Source organism: Heterocephalus glaber, unplaced genomic scaffold (genome assembly GCF_053883595.1).
Source record: "Heterocephalus glaber isolate CG9 unplaced genomic scaffold, H.glaber_assembly_v1.0 deba00001461, whole genome shotgun sequence".
Lineage (NCBI taxonomy): Eukaryota > Metazoa > Chordata > Mammalia > Rodentia > Bathyergidae > Heterocephalus > Heterocephalus glaber.
The window spans coordinates 24,305,595-24,328,064 of NW_028258308.1; the positions used below are offsets into that span (position 1 = coordinate 24,305,595).

Consider the following 22,470-nt stretch of genomic DNA (forward strand, 5'->3'; position numbering starts at 1 on the left):
GGGCAGAACCACCCAATCCCTTTTTAGTTCATATCTTGCCACAGATTGCCCCTGATGTTGGACATAGATTTAAAGGTTTGTCCTGCTGGATTTTGGTCTTGCTTTGGTCCCATTCCTTTCTATTCCTCTATTTGTACCTTTTGGAATTGGAATGTTTATTTTGTGCCATTGTATGTTGGAAGTCCTTTTCATTTATACAGGGGATCATAACTAAGGGTTTGCCTTAATTCTAAGAGGAGAATATGGACTTGGACTTTTCAGCAATGCTGAAACTATTAGGACTTTGGCAACTCTTAGAGATAGATAGACTAAATGCATTTTGGATAAAGTGTTGTGCACAGGTTTCTTGGGGGTCCAGGATGGAATGTTATGGTTGTATCTAGATGTTCCCCCAAAGCCTTATGTGCTCATAGGTGGGGCTTTTGGGAGGTGACTGGATCATCAGTGTGTGATACTGGATTTGCCCACTGATGGATTTGTAGTTGTATGTGATGTTGGGAGGTGAACCCTGGTGGGAAGAGGTGGGCCACTGTGGGCATGTCCTGGAAGGGTGTACATAGGTACATACATCTCTTGATGGCTTGCTGCCTCCTGCCTGTCATGCCATGGACTGTTTCTCCTCTGCCATGTGCCTCTGCCATGCTGCCCTGCCTTGGAGCCAGCTGACTATAGACTGAAACCTCTAACAACTTTTCTCCATTCCAAAAGAAATAAATAGGAGGATAGAAAGGAATAGGACCAAAGCAAGACCAAAATCCGCTAAAATAAATCTTTCCTCTTTTAACTAGTAGGTATTAGGTGTTTTGTCTCAAGAATGAGAAAATAACTAAGACACCTATCGAAACAATAAAAGCAAATGAAAGAAACCAATGAAATTCATGTTAACAACACTGATTCAGTATAAGAGATCATAGTTTGCTAAAACTAAGATGTCATGTAAAATATTGGATAGGATACTGCTGCTAAGATATTTTTCATCTGTCTTTATTACACATGAAGACACAGACTTTCCCACTGTATATTTTTTAACAACTGACTTGTATAGTGAACCATGAAATCATTTGCCTTCATTTGGCTTGAATGCATTATGTATATACTATGCTGTCTCTGTTCCTTTCTTCTTGAGCTCTGGTAATTAAGATATTATTATAGCATAACTGTGAAAGAAAAATTTAAAACAAATATGCAAGTTTAGCACATTCATTTTCACTGAAGCTTACAGATACCAATTTGAACAACAGTGCTGTGCTTACCCAGTAGTGAGTATTGGATCCTTTCTGAGAACATAGAACTAATTTTAGTCAATGTAGAAATTATGGTGATAAAATAGAATAGGAATTGTATGAATCATAACAATATAAAAATTAATATTTGTAAACATTTATTTTAAAATACCAAAAGCAGGATTTGGGGATGTGGAAATACAAAAGTTTAAATGTAAGAGCTACTTTTATCATTTTTCACAATAAGATTCTAAATTTATCTTTAGGTATCTGGAATTATCTATTAATAAATAAAAATAATAAGTAAGATAAGATATCTGAAAATTTCAAGAATATCATACTACTGTAAGGTTGAATATTGGTCAAATCTCTTAAAGATTTTTTTGCCTTATCTTTACAGATTTTTAAAAAGCATTTTGCAATAAATAATAAGATCAAATTTATCAATTTCTTTGGTTTGGCTTCATTATGATTTTCTTTGGTTGAATTAAAGTAAAATTAAACTAAATACTGTTAATATTTAAATAACCCGTACACTATGATCTCTGATTTTTGAAACTTTGTCCCTCCTCCCTCCTTTTTTCCTGCCTTTTTAATTTCAACAGAGATAGGTGACTGGAATAATATTTACTTTAGCCTCTTAGTATTTGGGCCTGATGAGAAATTAGGGAAGTTTTAAATTTCCTTTTAAATATTTTTTTGAATATTTATAATTAACATAGTTTTACAAAACAAAATCAGAAAAAGAATTGCTATAGAGTGCAATCAAGCTTAATTTCCATTATTCCTTTCTCTAATTGGTTCACAGCTTCTTTATTGATCTAAATAACTAGACTCTGTTTTAAACCAATGTGCCATAGAAACCAACCTGATTTCTGGAGGTCAACTGGTCCAGGCACAGCATGGTGGTAGTGGTAAACAATTAATTAAGATATTTTACTCTTTAACTCCAAAAGATGGAAGATAGTCCTTTTATTTCTTATCTATTTATGGTTAAAATATATCACTCTTCTGTGATTTAACTCACGGTTTAGGTCACTGAAATTTAGGGCTATGATTATTGCTTTTAGAATTAATGAATTAGGACCTATAAGACCATCTAACAGTGATTTCACCAAAAACTACAGGAAAGTAAGAGGTCAATCACACAGTTCTTGAAATGGAACTGGATGAAAATCAAAACTATATAGAGGAAAAAGGGAATTCTGGAGTAATAGTACCTAAATCCCCAGACAATAATGCTCTCTTTCCATAAACAACTACCTGCCTTTAAATTTTAGCATCCTGACTTTGATTTTTTGCTAATAAGCAACAAGGAGCAAGAACCACTGGGCATGGTGGCACATGCCTGTATTCTAGCACTTGAGAGGCTGAAGCAGGAGGACTGTTATGAGTTCAAGGCCAGCCTGGGCCATATGGTGAGTTCGAGGCTAGCCTGAACTACATAATGAGATCCTGTCTCAGAGAAAAAAAAAGGGGGGGGGCAAGAATCTTCCAACTTACCAATATTTTAAAACTCCATATTATTAAAATACTGTTTTACTCAAATCTAACACCTGCCTCAGCTACAACTGCAATTCCAGCCCTTTATTTGACGAACGTTTAGGTGAAGTTTAGCCATTGAAGTTCACAGATTTGTGCCTGTGAAAAACAGCCATATTCCTGGAATTTTCAGATGCTAATGCTTTGCCAAAGCAACACGCTAAGTGAAATTTTCCTGTTGTCTCAGTATTGCAGTTAAGGTTGAAAGTGAAGGGAAAAAAGGACCAAGTGTCTCACATTCTAAATTCAGAGACACCAGTGATTTAGGCTTGTAGCTTTCTACCTGTGAGAGGAGATTTGGGTAGCAGATGTCAGCTGTGAGAGAATGTGATATTCATGGAAAGAAGTTATGCCCATCTTTCTCTAAAAGCAGGACAGAGGTGCCTCCCTCAAACATTTCAAGGATCAGAATCAGGAGAGATCAGTACTTCTTTTTGTTATTTGACACTAATCTGGCCAACAGATTTGGTGACCTAGCTGATAGCTGGCACAAGAGACTAGAGGAGGAGCAATGCTGCGAGACTGCCATGCTCCTTGGGGGCTATCATTTCACCCCAATCCTTACTGAATAAGGTACAGTACTTGATCCTACTGTCTCCACTGACCAGAGAACTGGCTTCATGAAGTAGATTGTGAGAATTACCAGGGCCATGGAAATGTTGGGAACAAAGGGGACACAACAGAGCAATGTGATATGAAGTTATTAATTATTAGCTGGTTGGAAGTCCAGCACCCAGAGAATCCTTTGGCTATGAATTCCTCAGTGGAGAAAAAGGAGAGCCAGAGAAACACACCAGCCTTTGTAGCTGTGAGGTCACAGCTTAAGGTCATTTATCTTTTACAGCTAGTCTGTAATCTGAAAGAAGGACAGCCTTTTCAAATGTGCAGACACTAACACAAGACTGTGAGGAAACATTACATACCATAGTTCTTAAATTATAACAGTTTAACAGTTTTTAATTCTAACAGAATTAACAGTTCTTAAATTCTATATGCCTGCCAACTCAGTACTATGTACCTGCTGCCAAGATTTGTTGCTTGTGCCTTCTGAGGCAGTGAATTAAACCATACTTGATGCCAGTTGGGCCACAAACAGGGCTGCCAAGAAGGACTTTGCTGGCATATGAGGAGCAAGCATTCTAAGTGACACTGGGTAGCAAGCCTTGTTTGCTCTTAGGCACTCATATTCTGGGCCTGTGACTGGAGGGCCAGCCTCTAAGATCTCTGAAATGCTTTCAGGGCTCTATCTCCTATTGTTTGAATGAACAGAACCTGAATTCCTTCTATTCATACTAATCTCTTCATTAAATGATTGTCTGTACCCTTAATATTCTTCCTGAAGCAAACTTTTTCAGTCTTTTCATAGTCAACCCGTGAGATTTCCAAATCTTTCAATTCTGCTTCCTTTTTCGTTATAAATTCTACATTAAGTAATTTCTTCCCTTTTGCATCTTACTGTTAGTTTCAAAAACCAGCCATGCATCTTCTTGAATACATTGCTACTTAAATATTTCTTTTGTAGATATAATAGTTTGTCACTCTTATATTTTGTCTTACAAAGTCCTAGGACATGGACAAAGTTTAGCTTGTTTGTAACTGTATAACAAGGGTGGCCTTTCCTCTAGTTTCCAATATTGTTCCTCACTTTCACCTGAAACCTCATCAGAATGGCGTAACTTACTATTTCTGCGAACATTCTAATCATGGCTATTTAAGTACTCTCTAAAAAGTTCCGGACTTTCCCTAGTCTTCTCTTATTCTGAGCCCTCACCAGAATTAACCTTAATGGTGCTTATAGCTCACTCCCCAAAATTCTTCTAGTCTTTACCCATTACCTAGCTCCAAAACTACTTCTACATTTTAAGTTATTTGTTATAGCAACAACTCCACTCCTGGTACCAACTTTTTGTCTGTGTTTTGCACATTATAGCAAATACAACATTTTAAATAATTTATAGAGAAAATAAATTATTTAATCATAGTTTTGGGGACTGGGAACTCCAAGCTTCAGGAGCTGCATGTGGTGAGGACCTTCCTGGTACATCATTTCATGGTGGCTGGCAGAAAGGCAAGAAAGGATGGCATGAGAGAGAGAGGGAAATTGCTCATATAAAAAAGACACTTCTGTAATAACTAATCCACTCCCATGATAAATGGCTTAATCCATCATGAGGGCCCATTTCCATTTGATTCTAGAAAATTTTAAATCCCCCCAATTTCTTCAGTAACCCAGTATTTATTGAAAAGTGTATTGGTCAACTTCCTTGTGTTTGTATAATTTCTGTATTTTCTTTTGCTACCAAATTCTAACTTCATTCCATTATGATCTGATAAAATGCAATAAATTATTCTAATTTTTTTATATTTGCTAAGTTTTGCTTTGTATTTGTTAAGATCTAGAATGTGAGGTTTTTAAAAGTTCCATAGCTAATGAAAAGAATGTGAACTCTACATCTGTGGGATAAGATAATCTGTAGATGTTTCTTATGTCCATTTGATCTATAATATAATTTAATTCTGATTTTTTTGTTGATTATGGTTTGTCGGTATGATCTATTGGTAGAAGTGGGGTATTGAAGTCACTCACTCTTATTGTACTATATTGAGATCATCTCTCCCTTTATGTCCATTGGTGTTTGTTTTACCAAATGAGATGTTCTGATATTTGGTACACGTGTATTTACAATCTTTATATCTTCTTGATGGGATTTTTCTCTTTATCAATATGTGGTGACCTTCTATATCTCTTCTGATGGATTCTGGCTTAAAGTCTGTTTTGTCAGTTAAGAGTCTAGTTACTCCTGCTTGCTCTTGGATTCTATTTCCGTAAAGCATCATTTTCTACCCTTTTACTTTCAGTCTGTATGACTCTGTCAATAAAGTGAACTTTTTTTTTTGGTACTGGGGATCAAACTCAGAACCTTGCACTTACAAGGCAGGCAGCAGAACCACTGAGCTAAATCCCCAGCCCTAAAGTGAACTTCTTGTAGAAAGAAAATTATTGGATCTTGTTTTTAAATCCAGATATCCAGTGAACATATTTTAATTGAAGAATTGATTACTTACATTCAGGGTTACTACTGAAAGATGTACATTAATTCCTGTTATTTTACGTTCTTCTAGATGTTTCCAATAATCTATATTCATTTCTTTCTGCCTTATATATTTTAAAGATTTGATGGTTTACTGAATTAATAATGTTTTATTCTTTCCTAATTTTTATTTGCTTATCTACTCTTCTAGGGAGATTTATTCTATTCTGTGCTGTTACGATTGTGTTTATTTTGCTTTCTTTTCCATGTGCAGGATTTAAGTATCTTCTGAAATGCTCGTTTAATGGTCATCAATTGTATTAGCTTATGCTTATTTTGGAAGGCCTTTATATCTCCTTCAATTTTGAAAGATAACTTTTATGGTTGTACTAATCTAGGTTGGCATTTATTTTCTTCAAGTTTCAAAATACATCATGTCATACTTTTCTGGTCTTTAGAGTTTCTGGTGAGAAACCTGATGTTATTCTGATGGGTTTGGTTTTTAAATTTTTATTAGTAGTAGTCCATGTTTGCAGTACATAGTAATTGCATTTATCATGGGGAGTTGAGTTGGTGCATGTACCTAACACATCTTTTATAGTCTTTCCTTCCCTCCCTTCATGTGTTTATAATTGACTTGAAGCTTCTTTCTTGCAGCTTTCAGCATTTGTTCTTTGTCTTGTACTTTTGGAGTTTTAACTATCACATGATGTAGAGAAGTTATTTTGTGGTCATGCTTGTTTAGGCTTCGAAATACCTCTTATTTCACAATGTCTATATATTTCCCAAGATTTGGAAAATGTACATACCTGCAGCCTGTACCTTGGCCTCCTTGTCTAAGAAAAATTACTCATAGTCTTGGTTTGTTAATGATATCCATGGGTCTTGCATATTTTGTTCATAATTTATTTTTTCCTTTATTCCTCTGTAAATATATCAACATTTATTTCAAATTCTGATATTCTTTCTTACTCCTGAGCTAGTCTATTGATGAGGCTTTCAACTGAGTTGTTTGCCTTTTTAAGCTTTTCATCTCCAACATTTTTGCTTATTTTATTTTTCAGAATCTCTAAGTCTTTATCAAATTGCTCTTTCATATCCATTTGTATTTTCTTCCTTAATTCGTTCAGCTGTTTGTTTGTATCCTCTTGGAATTCATTGACCATTTTGACATCATCCTTCTGAATTCTTTGTCCAGCATTTCATCCACTTCAACATATTTGAACCAGTTACTAGAGAGCTTATGAACTTTTACAGGAGTCATGTTTTCTTGTTTTTTCATATTTCTTATATTTCTGTGTTGATATTTGTTCATCTGTTGGGATGAATATCTCTTCCACCTTTGAGGGCCTTCTTAAGGAATTTCTCTTGACAATGTGCCCTGGGCTATCAGTTTATTGTGTAGTGTTGGATTTATTTCCAAATGAACTCTGCAGTGTAGGTTCCCTACGGCTCTTCTCCCTGATATTAGTGGGTTTTGACACAGTTTGTAAACCTTCTCTGTAGGTCTTGCAAGAGTAGAGTCTCTCTAGTAGATGAGGCTAGTATGTTGGACACAATAAAGTATATGGGGCCACCCTTTGTGGTTACTTCTCCAGTCTTGCCTAATATGTGCAATATGCAAAGATATGGGAACAACCTATGCTAAGGTCCATTGTAGGTGCCATGTCCACATTAATTGTGTCTTTTTTCTCTTCTGTTGCTATGAGGATGAATGTTCAGTGAATGTTTGGTGCCCTATTCCCAGCTAGTTGAGGCCTACTTGGGGCCAGGTAAGCTAGGGGCTTATTTCCCTTGTTCCTTAAGATAATGTACTCACCAAGGTTTGAGCAGGACTAGGTCATGACTGGACTAAGGAGAAATTTCTCTCAATAGGGCTGGGGTTGTAGCTCAGCAGCAAAGCACCTACCCAACTCCACTCAGAAGAAAGAAAACAAACAACACTAACAACCACAACATTAAAAAAACCGCACATTCAAAAGTGTAGGAACAATTTATTGAAAAGAACCACCACCACAAGTTTAATAACAACACAAGTTTAATAACAATAGAAAAGGTAAAAAATATCATAGAAGAAAATGAAACGTTAAAAATGAATAAAAGCAAAATTAATATAAAGGGAAAATTCGACAGTGGAAGAAAAGAGAAAATTCTATTAAAATATTATTTTAAAAAGTAAAAGTAAGAAAAAGATAATGAGAAATTAAACAAAAACAACAGAAGATAGGGTAGATAATGGAAAAGAAAAACAAAGGGGAAAAAGGAGTCAGTGCCTCCTTGTTGAGGAGCTTGGATTGGAGACATTTCTTTATGCACTTGTGCACCTTACTCCAGAAGCCCTCAGTCTGCATGCCAGCTGGCACTGTCAACGTCTGGGTAACTGCCAGTGCACACTGAGGCTCTGACATTAGGTGGGCTATGATGGAGGGTTATGTATTCAGCCCAGAAGACTCCAAGTGCTGGACCCATGGGTGTGGCAAGGGTCCAAGCCAGAAAATATATTCAAGATGCCTCAGAGTAAGTGTGGCAAGCTATCAAGCCACCAAGTTCAAGGGGTCCAGGAGAGCACAGCAATTTGCCACCCTCCATCTCATCATTCTCAAACCCAACTCCCTCACAACACCCCACACAACTGGTCTTACTTTTCTGTATCTTCTGTGCTCTGTCAAAGACTGTGACCCTGCTGTTCAAATATCTCAGTGGGCTAGCGTTAGTCCCCACAACGACAGTTACCTTGCTTGACCTTTTCTACCCAGTCAGTGTGATAGGAATCCCCAGGGATGCTGAAGTGTGATTTCTTTGTGGATTCTGTTACCCACAGCTACTGGGTCTCTAACAATAGGACCCTTCCCAAGCTGGTTCCTGGTTATAGCACTCAGAGTTTGCTGAGTTGATACAATGAATTTCTTCTCTAAAGCTAGCTTCTTATGCAGGAGGAGTCACTTTCAGACCAAATCTCAAACTGGACTTAAAGTTAGTAAGAAAAAGATTCCTTCTCAAATTAGGATGTTGGGTCTGCAGTTATTAGTGGATTTGATTTTGTTCCCCAGCTTGCCTTATGCTTGCAGCTTCTAGTTTTGCTCTTCCTTCCAAAGAGCACTTAAGACTGCACTTATCTCTGCTTTGCCTTTCTGATTCTCCATGCTGTCTAAATTTCCAGTCACTTCTTTGTTGATTCCCAGAGTTTTTACTCACTTTCTGTACTTGGAATATAAATTTCTCTTTTGTTGCCTTGACTCTTCTGTTTCATGGTAATGTGAAGGATATTTCTACTCTGACATCTTGCCTACCTCTCAGAAAAATCCTATTTTATCCAAATAATTTTGTATAAAAACAACCATAGAATCTATCTCCAGGTGGCTATAGTAGAGATTTTTCTCTATTTCCTCTGTTAGAAAGGTACACTAAAGAGTTGATTACCTAAATCAATCATAGAGTGAGACAGGTGGGAGGTGAGTGAGATTTTAATTAATCTTGGACTAATTCTACCTTATTTATATTATATTGCTTAGATTCAAGCCTGGCATACTTTCAATTAGGAGTGTACATGGTGATGTGTCCTCAGGCTTGAAAGAGTATCTCTACCATCCAAAGACTCACAGTCTAGCTCCCCAGTGCCTCGCAGAATGCAAATTCAAAATCAAGTAGGTGTCCTAATGAGAGAAACTGTATATAGTTGAACAAGCTCCTACTTACTATGTCTTGTGTCCAACATATAACATGATTTTAGGTAAATATGCCTTTTAGGAATTTCAGAACTTTTATCTACCTCCCACAAAGCCCTTAAATTTGGAAAATGTGTCTTTGAGAAAAAAGCCAGTGAATTGAAGCCTCCTAAATGTCTAATTTACAATATATCCTGTATAGTAATAAAGAGGATTGCAGGGGGTCCCCTCTGTCTTTCTCTTCTCTGACTTCCCCAAAACTTACCCTCAATTCCCATCCAGCATCAGCAAGTGCTCCAGAGGAAAGACTATCAACATTCAACTCATTTCAGAATTGTTTTCTATGTTTGAAATTGTGAAGGGCTCAAAGACATGGAATTCAGGACTATGAGAGTAAGATGTTTGGTAGTTGTGCTGTATTTCTGAGGCAGTCAGTACTGTTGCTTCTGGGAGTTACTAAATAGGAATCATCATCATCACCATCATCATCATCATCATCATCATCATCATCATCATCATCATCATCAATCAGACTGAAAGCTCCTGCTGCCACCAAGGTCAAAGCTGTTACTGAGATGAGGCTGACATGAACTTCAACTACATATTCTCAGGTTTCCAGTTTCCTTCTAGCTCTTGTATGGACACAAACTACTAGGGAAGACTGGCAAAGAAGAAATTCTATTTGTAAGCTCCCTCTTCCACTTGGTGAGGTAGAGTAAAAAGAGGAAGATGGTTTGAAATTGAGAAACACCAAATTAAAATACGGTCACACATGCACACACACACGCACAATCCACGACTGGCCTTTGCTCAGAAAACATAAAGAGACGAATTCCATAAAAACAAACCAGTACAATCCTAAAATAATGAAAGGTGGGAATATGCTAGGAATTGCCTTTATTTAATGGTGAATGTTTGTGATCCTGGAACATAATAGATCTCCACAACTTTCTGTGAGTAAGTATTTGAGATACATACAATAACATTTCTACAGCCAGGAAAATACATTGGAAATTCCTTTAAGATTTGGGATTATTTTCTGAAATTGTAAAATTTAGCTCTTCTGTTTCAAGTGAAGTTTAACCTTGAACCCTCCTGTCTGAACTGAAGTTTAATCATTATGTTTTTTCTGGGGTGAAGACTGAACATTGCGCTATTGTTCAGGTTAAGTTGCAAAATTTTGCTTTGGCTTATTAATTGCTTTTTTGTTCTTCCATAAAATTCCTAACAAGCAGAGAAGCAAAGCAATTAAGAAAATGAAAAACAATAGAATCCAGTAATTCTTGCGTCTCTTGGGAGGAAGAATAGGAGGTGGAACAGGAGGCGGACCACTATCAACACTACCTCCATAGCCTTCTATCATGCAGTCAGGTGGGGCCCACCCATAATCACAATGGCAGTGATTTTTATTGTTGCAGATCCCTGACCTATTGCAGGTCTCAAGTGAACAATCACTTGTCCAAAGTGGCATAGGAACACACCTCCTGTTGATGCACACAGTTTTGTTACCACATTCTGTGCCATCTTTCACATCACCAATATCAGGGATGGTCATCCCAACATGGTAGTCACTACCCCGGCAGATATTATCTCTGATCTGAACACAATGTAAAGTCCTATGATTACTCAAAGAAGGAATTTCTGTCACATTCTCACACTGAACTCTCCCACAGAGGATGTCATTGGCATTACATCTTACATATGAACCTCTGCTAATGCCACAATTACCAAAACAGTCACCTCGGTTGTTTATTTCCCTGTAACAAGTCAGATTTGCACTCCTGGATTCCTTTCCAAAAATTTGCTTACACTGTTCATCACGGCTGGCACATATTTTTTCATAGCAGTGGCCATTGCCCATGCAAGACATTCCATTTTGTACATACACATCTTTTGGACATTCGTGTGAAGTTCCATTGCACCACTCAGGAAGATCACATTCACCACTCTTTTCTCGACACACACTGCCTGGTGGCATAAATGTGCAATTTTTGCAACAAAGCCCAACATTGAGCTCCAGATATTAGAGTGCAGTTTGTCAAACAGCATGGATCTTCTGTACACAATTGTAAGGATCCACAGTCACACTCCTCTCCTTGTTCCACCAAACCATTCCCACAGTGTACTGATAGTGGTCCCGATGGAAGTAAGTTCACTGGTACTGGTATATCATGCATACACCTTGATGATTTACTGGTTGACCAGAGGAAACCATAACTGCAATTTCTGAATTTGTTGGAATTATTGTCCACTTCAGCCATGACACATACTCTCTGCTCATATTTACATGGTTGAACTTGTTCATCATGCATCATACCCAAATTATGTCCTATCTCATGGGCCAAAGTATGGGCAATTGACTTCACATTCCTTCCAACGACTCTGTCAACTCCACAGTTATAATAGTTATTACACATAACTCCCACATAAGCTAAGCCAAGAAACCCACCATAATATTGGTGTGAAAGGAGATGTCCAATATCATTTTTTATGCGAGCATTAAAGTGCTGTGACTTCCACTTGCAAAAGTCTCCCAGGACCTGAACCATGTCATTATTTATTGTCACAAGGTCATCCTGATCCCAGATATCAAGTCCAGTTAGAACCCCGTCAACATCCAGTTCATTTAAAAGAAGTTTCATTTCATTAAGAATGTTTAAAACGTCTTTTATCACATTTGAGTTATTTCTTTCTAGAAAAACAAATTGTCTATTGTCTATCACCAATCCTAGATCAATAAGCAATCTGTGGGTCCACCAGCCCTGATATCCACTTTGCATCCGAATAGAATTATCACTCTTTTGAAGCTTCAACTGCTGTGCTATTTCTTCATCTGATAATGCACATCTCATGGGTGGGGATTGTGTCTCCTCACTGGTCATTTTATAAACCAGATGTTCAAATGTCACAGAAGGCTTTTGGGCTTGATTTCATAAGCAACGTCATTTATCTGTAGTGTTCCATGAAAGCTCCCAGAACAAGTATTAAGAGCAACCAGGGATTCTGGGTCACTTTCCACATACCCATGATAGTAGCAGTCATCTGGGACAAAGGGATGATCCTCAAGAAGAGCACCCTGGTCAGTGTAACTGAACACAGGGAGCTGTCTGGACACCAAAAGCTTCTTGGCCTTCATGTGGACGATGTGTCTCTGACCTCCAAAGTGCAGGCTGTAGGAGAGCCAGCCTCGAGCACTCATGCCTCTACCAGTGCCAGTGACCCTTAAAGGAATCACCACTTCTGGGGGACTGGAGTATTGGGAGTGTCCAGTCTGGAGCCATCCAGAAAGGAAAAGAAATATGCCCAGCCAGAGCCACAGGAGAGTGATCCTCACGTGCACCAGGGCCTCACCCACAGCCATCACGAGTTATGAGTGAGAGCAAAGTGGGGCAGGGCAGAAGCCCTGTTGGTCTTTCCTCCCCTTTGACTCGGTTGCATGTGGCACTGTCCTTTTATGGTCTGCCTGTTGGAAGAGTCAATCGATCAAAGCAGCAGAATTGAAAGATAAATAAATAAATAATACATACATACATGCATGAACACATACACACATACATACATATATACATGCATACAAGGGCAGACACTTATTTTGTTACCAGCAGACCAGGATGGAAGAGAAAGAGCAGGGCATGGGTTGAAATGGATTAGTGTTTGGCTCAAGACATGACTCCATACAGTGTACTAGATTTGCTCTTTAGTATTGGTAGAGGCAGAGCAGACTGTGGGTGTGCAGATAGATGACAACTAGTCACAGGTTGATAACTACTGAACCCAGATGAAGAGCACAAGGGTTCATTGCACTATTCTTTATGTATATATACTTGTGTGAACATTTCCACAATAAATACTTAAAACAAAAGTGAGCATGTATCTTGATTTGGAAAAGTGGCCATGTATCTTGATTTGATAAGGGAATCTTGACTCACATGTATTGATTTAAAATAAATATCAATTGTTCTTCCTATTTCAAATGATAAAGTAATCACATTACTCAGTAGAGATATGTAAGAAATTATTCATATGTACTATTTTTTTCTCATGGTCTTTAATAGGTACTTCTGTCCAACAAATCATTACTCGTCATATATTCCTCCAGTCTTGTCAAACTGCAAAAGTCAATGCATCAACTGTGCTTTAAAAGTATTAGAATCTATATTGGATATCTTTGTTCAGTAAAATAATAAAGAATGGTAGAATTATACTGGTGGATATCACTCAGAGGTGTTTATGTATGATTATACTCATAAGAAAAATAACATTATATCGGGTGCTATGGCCATGCCTGTAATCACAGCTGCTCAGGAGGAGAAGGCAGAAGTTTTGGGAAATTGAAGCCAGCCTGGGCAACTTAGTGAGATCTTGTCTTAAACTAAAGTAAAAGAGGCTGGAAATGTAGCTCAAAGATAGAATGCTTGTTTAACCTAAGCCAGAACCTGGGTTCAGTCCCCAGGACTGCAAAAATAAAGAATGAATAAATAAATAAACATATTTCAAAGTCTATGGACATATAAAATGAATAAGAAATCAAATTAGCTGAAAAAGTAGCAGTTGGAGAATTCTGAAGAAAAACTAAAGTACATTTGATAATGAAAAGGAAATCAATAAACCTTAAAAGGAGGAGGGATACTATTAAGAAAGATAATGTACTGAAAAATATAAAAGTCTCTGACATTTTATGATTCTAAGGCACTAGCCCCTAAAATCAACCTTCAAATGGATTTATCTCTGAATTTAAAAATACATATCTCATATGAAAATACAAATATAAGACATTATCTTAATAATACAAATATATGGACTATATTTTTGAAAATGAGAAATCTGGTACCAGCATAGTGCCAAAGTCACAGTGCTCATTTGTTGCTTTGTCCTTGAGTAAAACATTAGTGAAATTCCATAATGTGCAGATACTATACTACATGCTAGGGAAACATAAATGGAGAATATAGGTCTAAATAAGTTAATGATCTGGAACACTTTAGGATGAAAACATACTTTAAGAATCTGTAAAATTGCATTTAATATTTTACATATAAATGCCTAGTTTTTACTGACCTAGTGAGAGTATCTTTAGTGTTTACAAAATCATTAAAATAATGAGATCACTAAAGCAATGAGATTAAGCACTGCTAGAGTAGTTGAGGGTGGGGAAACAACCAAGGAAAGTAAATCCATGATGAGGGATCTAAAACACAATGAACCAATGCCACTTGTAGGGAGTCCAAAATTGAAAGATGCCAGACTCAGCACCCATCATCTCCTGCATCCAGTATCCATTTCTCCTTAAGTTTTCCATTTATTTTCATTTTAAGTTCTTTGACCTCTTCTTTCTACAGTTATTTTCCTGTTACTTATGAAATCTTCCTTTCATAGAAAACAGCAACAATCTCTCCTCTGTTAATGCTTCCTTATGGAGAATTCCCATTTCCCACTTAATTTTATGAAAGTGTGTATCTCAACAATATGAAGCCCAGGCATTTTTAATTCTCAGAATTTTCATCTCTGGGATATTTGATCACAGTTTGATTTGGTTGCCAAAGCCACTCTGAAACTACTAAAATAGCATCCATTTTATTAGACCATTATTTACCTTTCTTATTCTTTTTTTTTTTTTGGTACTGGGGACTGAACTCAGGACCTTGCGCTTGGGAGGCAGGAGGCAGAACCATTGAGCTAAATCCCCGCCCCTACCTTTTGTATTCTTTTCAAACTCTCAATTCATCTTGCATGAACTCCAAAGAATAGGATGTCTACTACTTTCTTCTCCACCAATAATTTTATCGATACTCTCACTGTGTTTGGCAAACATGTGAACAATCCATACAGCATCAGATGTTTGGTTTTTGTTGTTACCACTCATCTTTAATGACCATTAACCATCACCCTTTAGCCATGTCCTGTTATCATCTTTGGCAACTCATGCAAGAACATATTAGTCAACCACAATTTTTATTTATTATTAAAAATATTCTTCAAGTTCATAGAGGACTCACAAAAGTCTTCTTTCCATGTTTTCCTCCTTCCAAATTTCCTTCACCATGCCTGCCATCCTTATAGCCTGGCTCTAGATTCTGTCAGTTCAACCACTGATGCTCCACCCTATCTAGATTAATGCTTTTGCCTGCTTTTTGCCCTCTTGCAACATGCTGCAAACACTGCAGGAAAAATAAATTATAGAGTCTATTTAAGCAAGGGGTAAAAGAGGGAATGCACAAAAGAGCATAGGACAGCCTGACATTTAAGCTTCAAGGCTGAAGTAATGAACAGATTTTTGTAACAAACACTCCCGTGCTTTTAATAATTTGTGCCATATAGCCTACATTGTTTCTTGGCTTGCTCTCTTTTCTTTTCTTCTCTCTCTCTCTCTCTCTTTCTTTCTTTCTTTCCTTCTTTCCTTCTTTCTTCTTGGTTTTTTGAGACAGGGTCTCACTATATAGTTCAGGCTGAGCTCAAACTCACCATGTAGTCCAAGGTGGCCTCGAACTTACGGTATTCCTCCTGCCTTAGCCTGGGACTATAGGCATCTGCCACCATGCCTAGCTTGCCCACATCACTTCTTAACTTTCTGATTTTCCAAATTTGCCCACCAATATATAACCCCCTCAACTGAAAATCGACATTCTTTACTTTCACAAGTTGTTCTTAGTATCAAATTCCAATAATCGTAGTTTAATTAGTAAAATGAAGAAATAAATCTTCATTTAATGACTGTTTAATACAGAACCAGCTAGTTCCTTAGTTTTGGGTTTGTCATTGCACACAGTAGCACAGGGCTCATTTCAGACTTACCATTTTCTTCATTGTTACTGTGACAAGAGTACCCTGATTCCTTGGACCAGGTAATCAAGTCAAATAAAGAAGAGGCTTACTTCACAAAATGCCAAGAGCCCACAGAAGAATGTGAGCAACATCATTAAAAGAAAACTTTGAGGACAATACTTCTGAATTTTCAGTAAAATTCTGATATTCTGATTTGCTCTCCTTGTATTCCTTGATATATACTTGGTAATTATTATGGAGTGTGGATTTTTGTTGGAAAAGGATTATTGTTTAATGAGGTAGCACAATTGAGAGCAAACTTAACCAAAAAAATCTGTCTGAATTTATTCCTAAAACTTCATCTTAGAAGGAGATAATAGGAAAACAAATTTGAAAGAATAATTGAGCCAGACTGTCTTTGCACTCATTACATTATTTTATACAGTGCTCCAAAGCCACAGCTCCTCAAAGAATACATTTTCATTCACAAAGTGGTGGGTGTAGTGCCATAATAGTACAGATCCCTCAAAATTGAATGTTACAGACCATCTTTTATAAATTTTTTTCTCCTCATAGCTTCATCAAATTTATCAATCTCATAGCCTAATTAACAGCTAACTCTCGCTGTCATTTATAATCCAATTCACTTTTTCAAACAATGAATGACAACATATTAAAAACAGTTTGGAGGCTTTCAACCAAATAAATATGAAATAATAAAGGCCACAATTCCTCTTAAGGTCTGAACACTTGGTAAAGAATTATGCAGGGTGTGTGTGTGTGTGTGTGTGTGTGTGTGTGTGTGTGTGTGTACACATTCACATATGCATAGAAAGTCTTTCTCTCCCTTAAAGATAAACTCTTGAATGACTTACAATAGATGAAGCACTGATTCCCATGATCCTTTTTAATGAGAGTCCTCTTCATGACTTAACTTGCAGCAGCCATCTCATGAACAAAGATTTTTAAATGAGACCTCACATGACAAAGAGAAATGGAAATTCCTTCTTTCAATTGACTCTCATTTGTTTGAATTCTAGATTTGGCTGCCTAGCAACAAGAGCCTCACAGTCTACATACAGAACATGGCAACTGGCTAGGATTCATTCCCACCCTGACTCCATCTTCTCACCCAAACTTATTTCTACTTCCTTAGTATGAATAATTTGACTTTCATTCAGTTTGCTCTAAAACTGTTCAACATGAATAAATTTCCTTACTCTTATTCTCTATTTTCCTCATATACTATGTGATCATTTTATCTTTTATATTTTTGCTCACACTGCTATCCCAGTCCCAGTTTATTTTTTCAATATCAAACCATGTTATGGAATACTCAAAGTACTTCAAGATCCAGAAAAAAAATTTTAAGCCCCTTTAAAGCATTCTCTAAAGAGTCCCAGACATTACTAACCATCTGTATAGACATTTAGATCTGCCTGTAAATGCACTTTATCCATATGGAAAATTGTTACTCATAAGAAAAGACAAAAACAGATTTTATATGAAGAGATAGATGAAATAAAAATAGTACATGAATAAATTTCATAGGTAAATTGACAAGCTGGTAGTTTAAAGAATGCCAATCTAAGAACCTGCATTTAACAAGTTGGGTGAGGTAAACTATGGAAATGTGGTTATTTTTTTAAAAATTTTATTGGTACATTTTAGGTATATATGCATCCATGTTCATACCAACACAGCTTTTGATAGCTAAAACTTGGAAACAGCCCAATTGCCCATCAGCTGGTTATTTAATAACCTCAAGAATTTACCTGTAGGATAGGGAGGTGGTTGGTAGTACCCTCAAGTCTGATATCAGCCACCATCTTTCCATTGCTCCTCTGCCTTAGTGAGACCAGCTCTGTACCTTTTCCTTCATTGGATTTTTCGCTTTTCTCCTAGTTTTCATTGCAACTAGTTCTTAAAGTACCAAATGTGACCTGATGTTTTAATTTTTGTATTTGTTTGCTAGGGGTGCCACCATAAAATAACATGAGTAACTTAACAGAAATTTATTGTCAGACTATTTGGAGGGTAGAAGCCCAATATCATGGTATTCTCAGGATCACATTTCCTCTGAATTTTCTAAGAAGCAACTTATTTCAGGCTTCTCTCCAGCTTTTGGTCATTTTCTGGCTTATGGCAGCATAATTCTAATCTTTACCTGCTCTTTTCTGTGTCCAAAATTTTTTCCTTTTACCGGGACACCTACTTAAATTAGACAATATAGATGTGAAGTCAAAAAATGTCACAAGCCATTAAGATAATCATATAGTGATAAAAAGGTCAATTCAGCAGAAACGTATATAATAATTATAAGTAAGCATACACCCTATGTCAGAGCATCTAAATACACAAAATAAATGCTTGCTTCAGCAGCACATATACTAAATACACAAAATAAACATTGATAAAGCTGAAGGGAGAAATAGAGAGGAATATAATAATAGTGGATACTTCAATGTTCAACTTTCAATAGTGGCTATAACATCCAGACAGAGAGTTAATAAGGACAAAGCAGATTTGAAAAACACTATAGATTATTTGAACTCCATAGATATATCCAGAACATATCATCCAATAGCAGTAGAATAGATATTTTTTCAAGCATGCACAGAACATTTTTCAGGGCTGATCCCATGTTAAATCATATAACAAGTCATACCAATTTTAAGAAAATTGAAATTATATTAAGTATCACTTCTGACCAAAATGGAATGAAACCGGAGATCAATAACCAGATGAAAACTGGAAAAATTTACCAATGTGTTTAAAATTACATAACACACTCTTGAAAAGAACAGTGGGTTACATGAGATAAAAAGAAAAATTGTAAACTATCTACAGCAAACAAAAATGAAAATAGAACATTCTAAAATGCAGCATTGTTTAGGAATAATCCTCAAGGAACTAAAAAAATAAGAATTAAGCTCAAAGTTAGCACAAGAAGAAACTAAAAGAGATTAGAGCAGGAAAAAAAGTATAAAAAATTAGAAAAATATATAACATCAAGATTTGGCTTTTTCAAAAGGTATAAAAGAAGGTCGGGGATTTAACTCAGTGGTTCTGTCACCTGCCTCACAAGCACAAGGTCCTGAGTTTGATCCTCAGTACCAAAAATAAATAAATAAATAAATAAAAGAATTAACAATACCTCAGTTAAACTAAGAATAAAAGACAAATAAAACTAGGCATGAAAAAGAAGATATTATAACAGATGCTTCAGAAATAAAAACCACCATAAAGGTGTATTATGAACAACTATACATGAGCAGATTAGATAATGTAGAATAAATACAGAGATTTCAGGAGACTTTCAATTTTCAGCAATTGGGTCAAGAATTGCAAAGTCAAACATACCAATAACAACAATATTATTGAATGAGTAAATGAAAAACTTCACAACAAAGAAAGGCCTAGACCCGATGATGTCGCTAGCAAATTCTCCCAAACATCTAAAGATTAACATCAATACTTTTAAAGCTCTTCCCCAAAAATTGAAGTCAAAGGAACACTTTCAAACTCATTCTATGAGACCAGCATCACTTTGACATTAAAGCCACACAAATTCAACACAAAAGAGGAAAAACGCAGGTCAATATCCATGATGATGCTAAATGCAAATATCATCAATAAAATACTAACAATGAAAATTCAACAGCGTATTGAAAGGACCACACACCCTAACTAGGTATAATGTAAAAGCTGAGATGTAAAGATGGTTCAACATATGCAAATTAATCAGTATGATACTTCCACTTAACAGAATGAGCATTTAGTAAAATTCAACATTACTTTATGATAAAATTGTCAACACACCATATGTAGAAGAAATATAAGACAACACAATAAAAGCCACAGATGGTGCTCAATGATGAAAAACTGAAGCTTTTCCTCACTTCTACATAACATAGTCCTGGAAGCACTAGCCTGTGTAATTAGACAAGAAATAGAAGTAAAACTATTCAAATTGGAAAAGATTAAATAAGATGATCTCTCTTCATAGATGATGTGATTATGTATATATGAAACCATAAAAACCATAAAAACTCAGCTAAAACTTCTAGAACTAATAAACTAATTCAGAAAATTTATACTATAGGAAACCAACATACAAAATTAATTTGTGGAAGCCAGTCCCAGCACCTGGAAAGAAGCTCCCCCACCACCATTCCACACTCCTAGGGCAGAGAAGGTGAGCCAGTCCCAGCACCTGGAAGGAAGCTCGCCCACCGCCATCCCAAGCTCCTAGGGCAGAGAAGGTGAGCCACGCAAGTGCCAGAACCCACCCCCCCCGCCGTGGAAATGAGAAGACACGTAAACAAGCCTCAAAACCAGACTTCTGGATCACCTAGAGCAACCCCAAAGGGAAACCAGACGGAACAATCTGATACTCAACCAACTGGACTGTCTGAACTGGCAACAAAAGAGGATCTGAGAAAAATGAAATCAGAAATAATTGGTCGCTGCAGACAGGCAGGTCTGTGCATGCCCTATGGAGGTCCTGAGTCACGCGGAACATGCCGAATCAGCCTGTGCCCCGGCAACAATCCACTGGATGCCCCACCCTTGCTCCTCTGTAAAGCCACCTGGTTCCACACTACAAAGATGCAGAGGACACCAGACCACCAGATCACAGAACCAATATCGATCAATGAAATTGAAAATGTAATTAAAAGCTTATCACCTAAGAAAAGCCCAGGCCCTGATGGCTTCACTGCTGAATTCTACAAGACATTTAGAGAGGAACTGCTGCCACTACTGTTTAAACTCTTCAATGAAATTGAAAGGGAAGCAATACTCCCAAATTCATTTCTGGAAGCAAGCATCACCTTGATCCCCAAAGCAGAGAAAGACCCAACTGAAAAAGAGAACTATAGGCCAATCTCACTAATGAACATAGATGCAAAAATCCTTAATAAGATAATGGCAAACAGAATGCAGAAGATCATCAAGAAGATCATACACCCTGCCCAAGTGGGATTCATCCCAGGGATGCAGGGATGGTTCAATATACAAAAATCAATCAATGTAATACACTCTATCAATAGAGCCAAGGATAAAAACCACATGATTATCTCCATAGATGCAGAAAAAGCATTTGACAAAATCCAACATGCATTTATGATAAAAACCCTACAAAGAATTGGAATAGATGGTCTCTACGTCAAACTGATAGAAGCCATCTATGAAAAACCAACAGCCAATATCATACTAAATGGTCAAAAACTGAAATCCTTCACACTCAAATCAGGAACAAGACAAGGATGTGCACTGTCACCACTCTTGTTCAATATAGTTGTGGAAACATTAGCCACGGCAATTAGACAAGAGAAAGAAATAAAAGGAATAAAGATAGGAAATGAAGAAGTCAAATTGTCATTCTGTGCAGATGACATGATACTGTATATAGAAGACCCCAAGAACTCCACCAAAAGTCTTCTAGACTTAATAAGCAAATTCAGTCAAGTAGCTGGTTACAAGGTCAACACACAAAAATCAATAGCTTTCCTCTACACAAATGACAGACTCACTGAGAGAGAAATAGGGCAAATAATTCCTTTCACAATAGCATCCAAAAAACTGAAATACCTAGGAATCATCCTAACAAAAGAAATCAAAGACCTCTTCTCTGAAAACTATGGCACTCTGAAAAGAGAGATTGAAGATGATATCAGAAAATGGACAGACATCCCCTGATCCTGGGTAGGAAAGATTAATATAGTGAAAATGGCCATACTTCCAAAACTGCTATATAGATTTAATGCAATTCCAATTGAGATCCCAGCAGCATACTTCATAGACCTTGAGAAAACAATCCAAAAATTCATTTGGAACAAGAAGAGAGGCAGAATAGCAAAAGCAATTCTAGGTAACAGAGACATGGCAGATGGTATCACAATCCCCAACCTGCAACTCTACTACAAAGCTACTGTGATAAAAACAGCATGGTACTGGCAAAGAAACAGACCTGAGGACCAGTGGAACAGATTAGAAGATGCAGAAACAACGCCAGACACACTCAGCCATCTCATCTTTGATAAAGGAGCCAAACACCCTCACTGGAGGAAAGATAGCCTCTTTAATAAATGGTGCTGGAAAAATTGGGCTTCAACTTGCCAAAGATTAAAACTAGACCTGTATCTCTCACCATGCACTAAACTAAAATCAAAATGGATTAAAGATCTAAATATTAAAATAGAAAAGCTGAACCAGTTGGAACAGAGGTTAGGTAGATCCCTT

At 36.8% G+C, this 22,470-nt stretch overlaps 1 protein-coding gene across 1 annotated transcript; it reads right to left on the reverse strand.

Moving 5' to 3' along the window:
• Nucleotides 1-9,414: 9,414 nt before the first annotated feature.
• On the reverse strand, nt 9,415-12,910 carry LOC101718121 (disintegrin and metalloproteinase domain-containing protein 20-like). The gene is given in 3 exon segments (XM_021264912.2): nt 9,415-11,468; nt 11,470-12,379; nt 12,382-12,910. Coding segments are annotated over 3 exon segments (2,193 nt in total). The 5' UTR covers nt 12,824-12,910; the 3' UTR covers nt 9,415-10,627.
• Nucleotides 12,911-22,470: the final 9,560 nt, after the last annotated feature.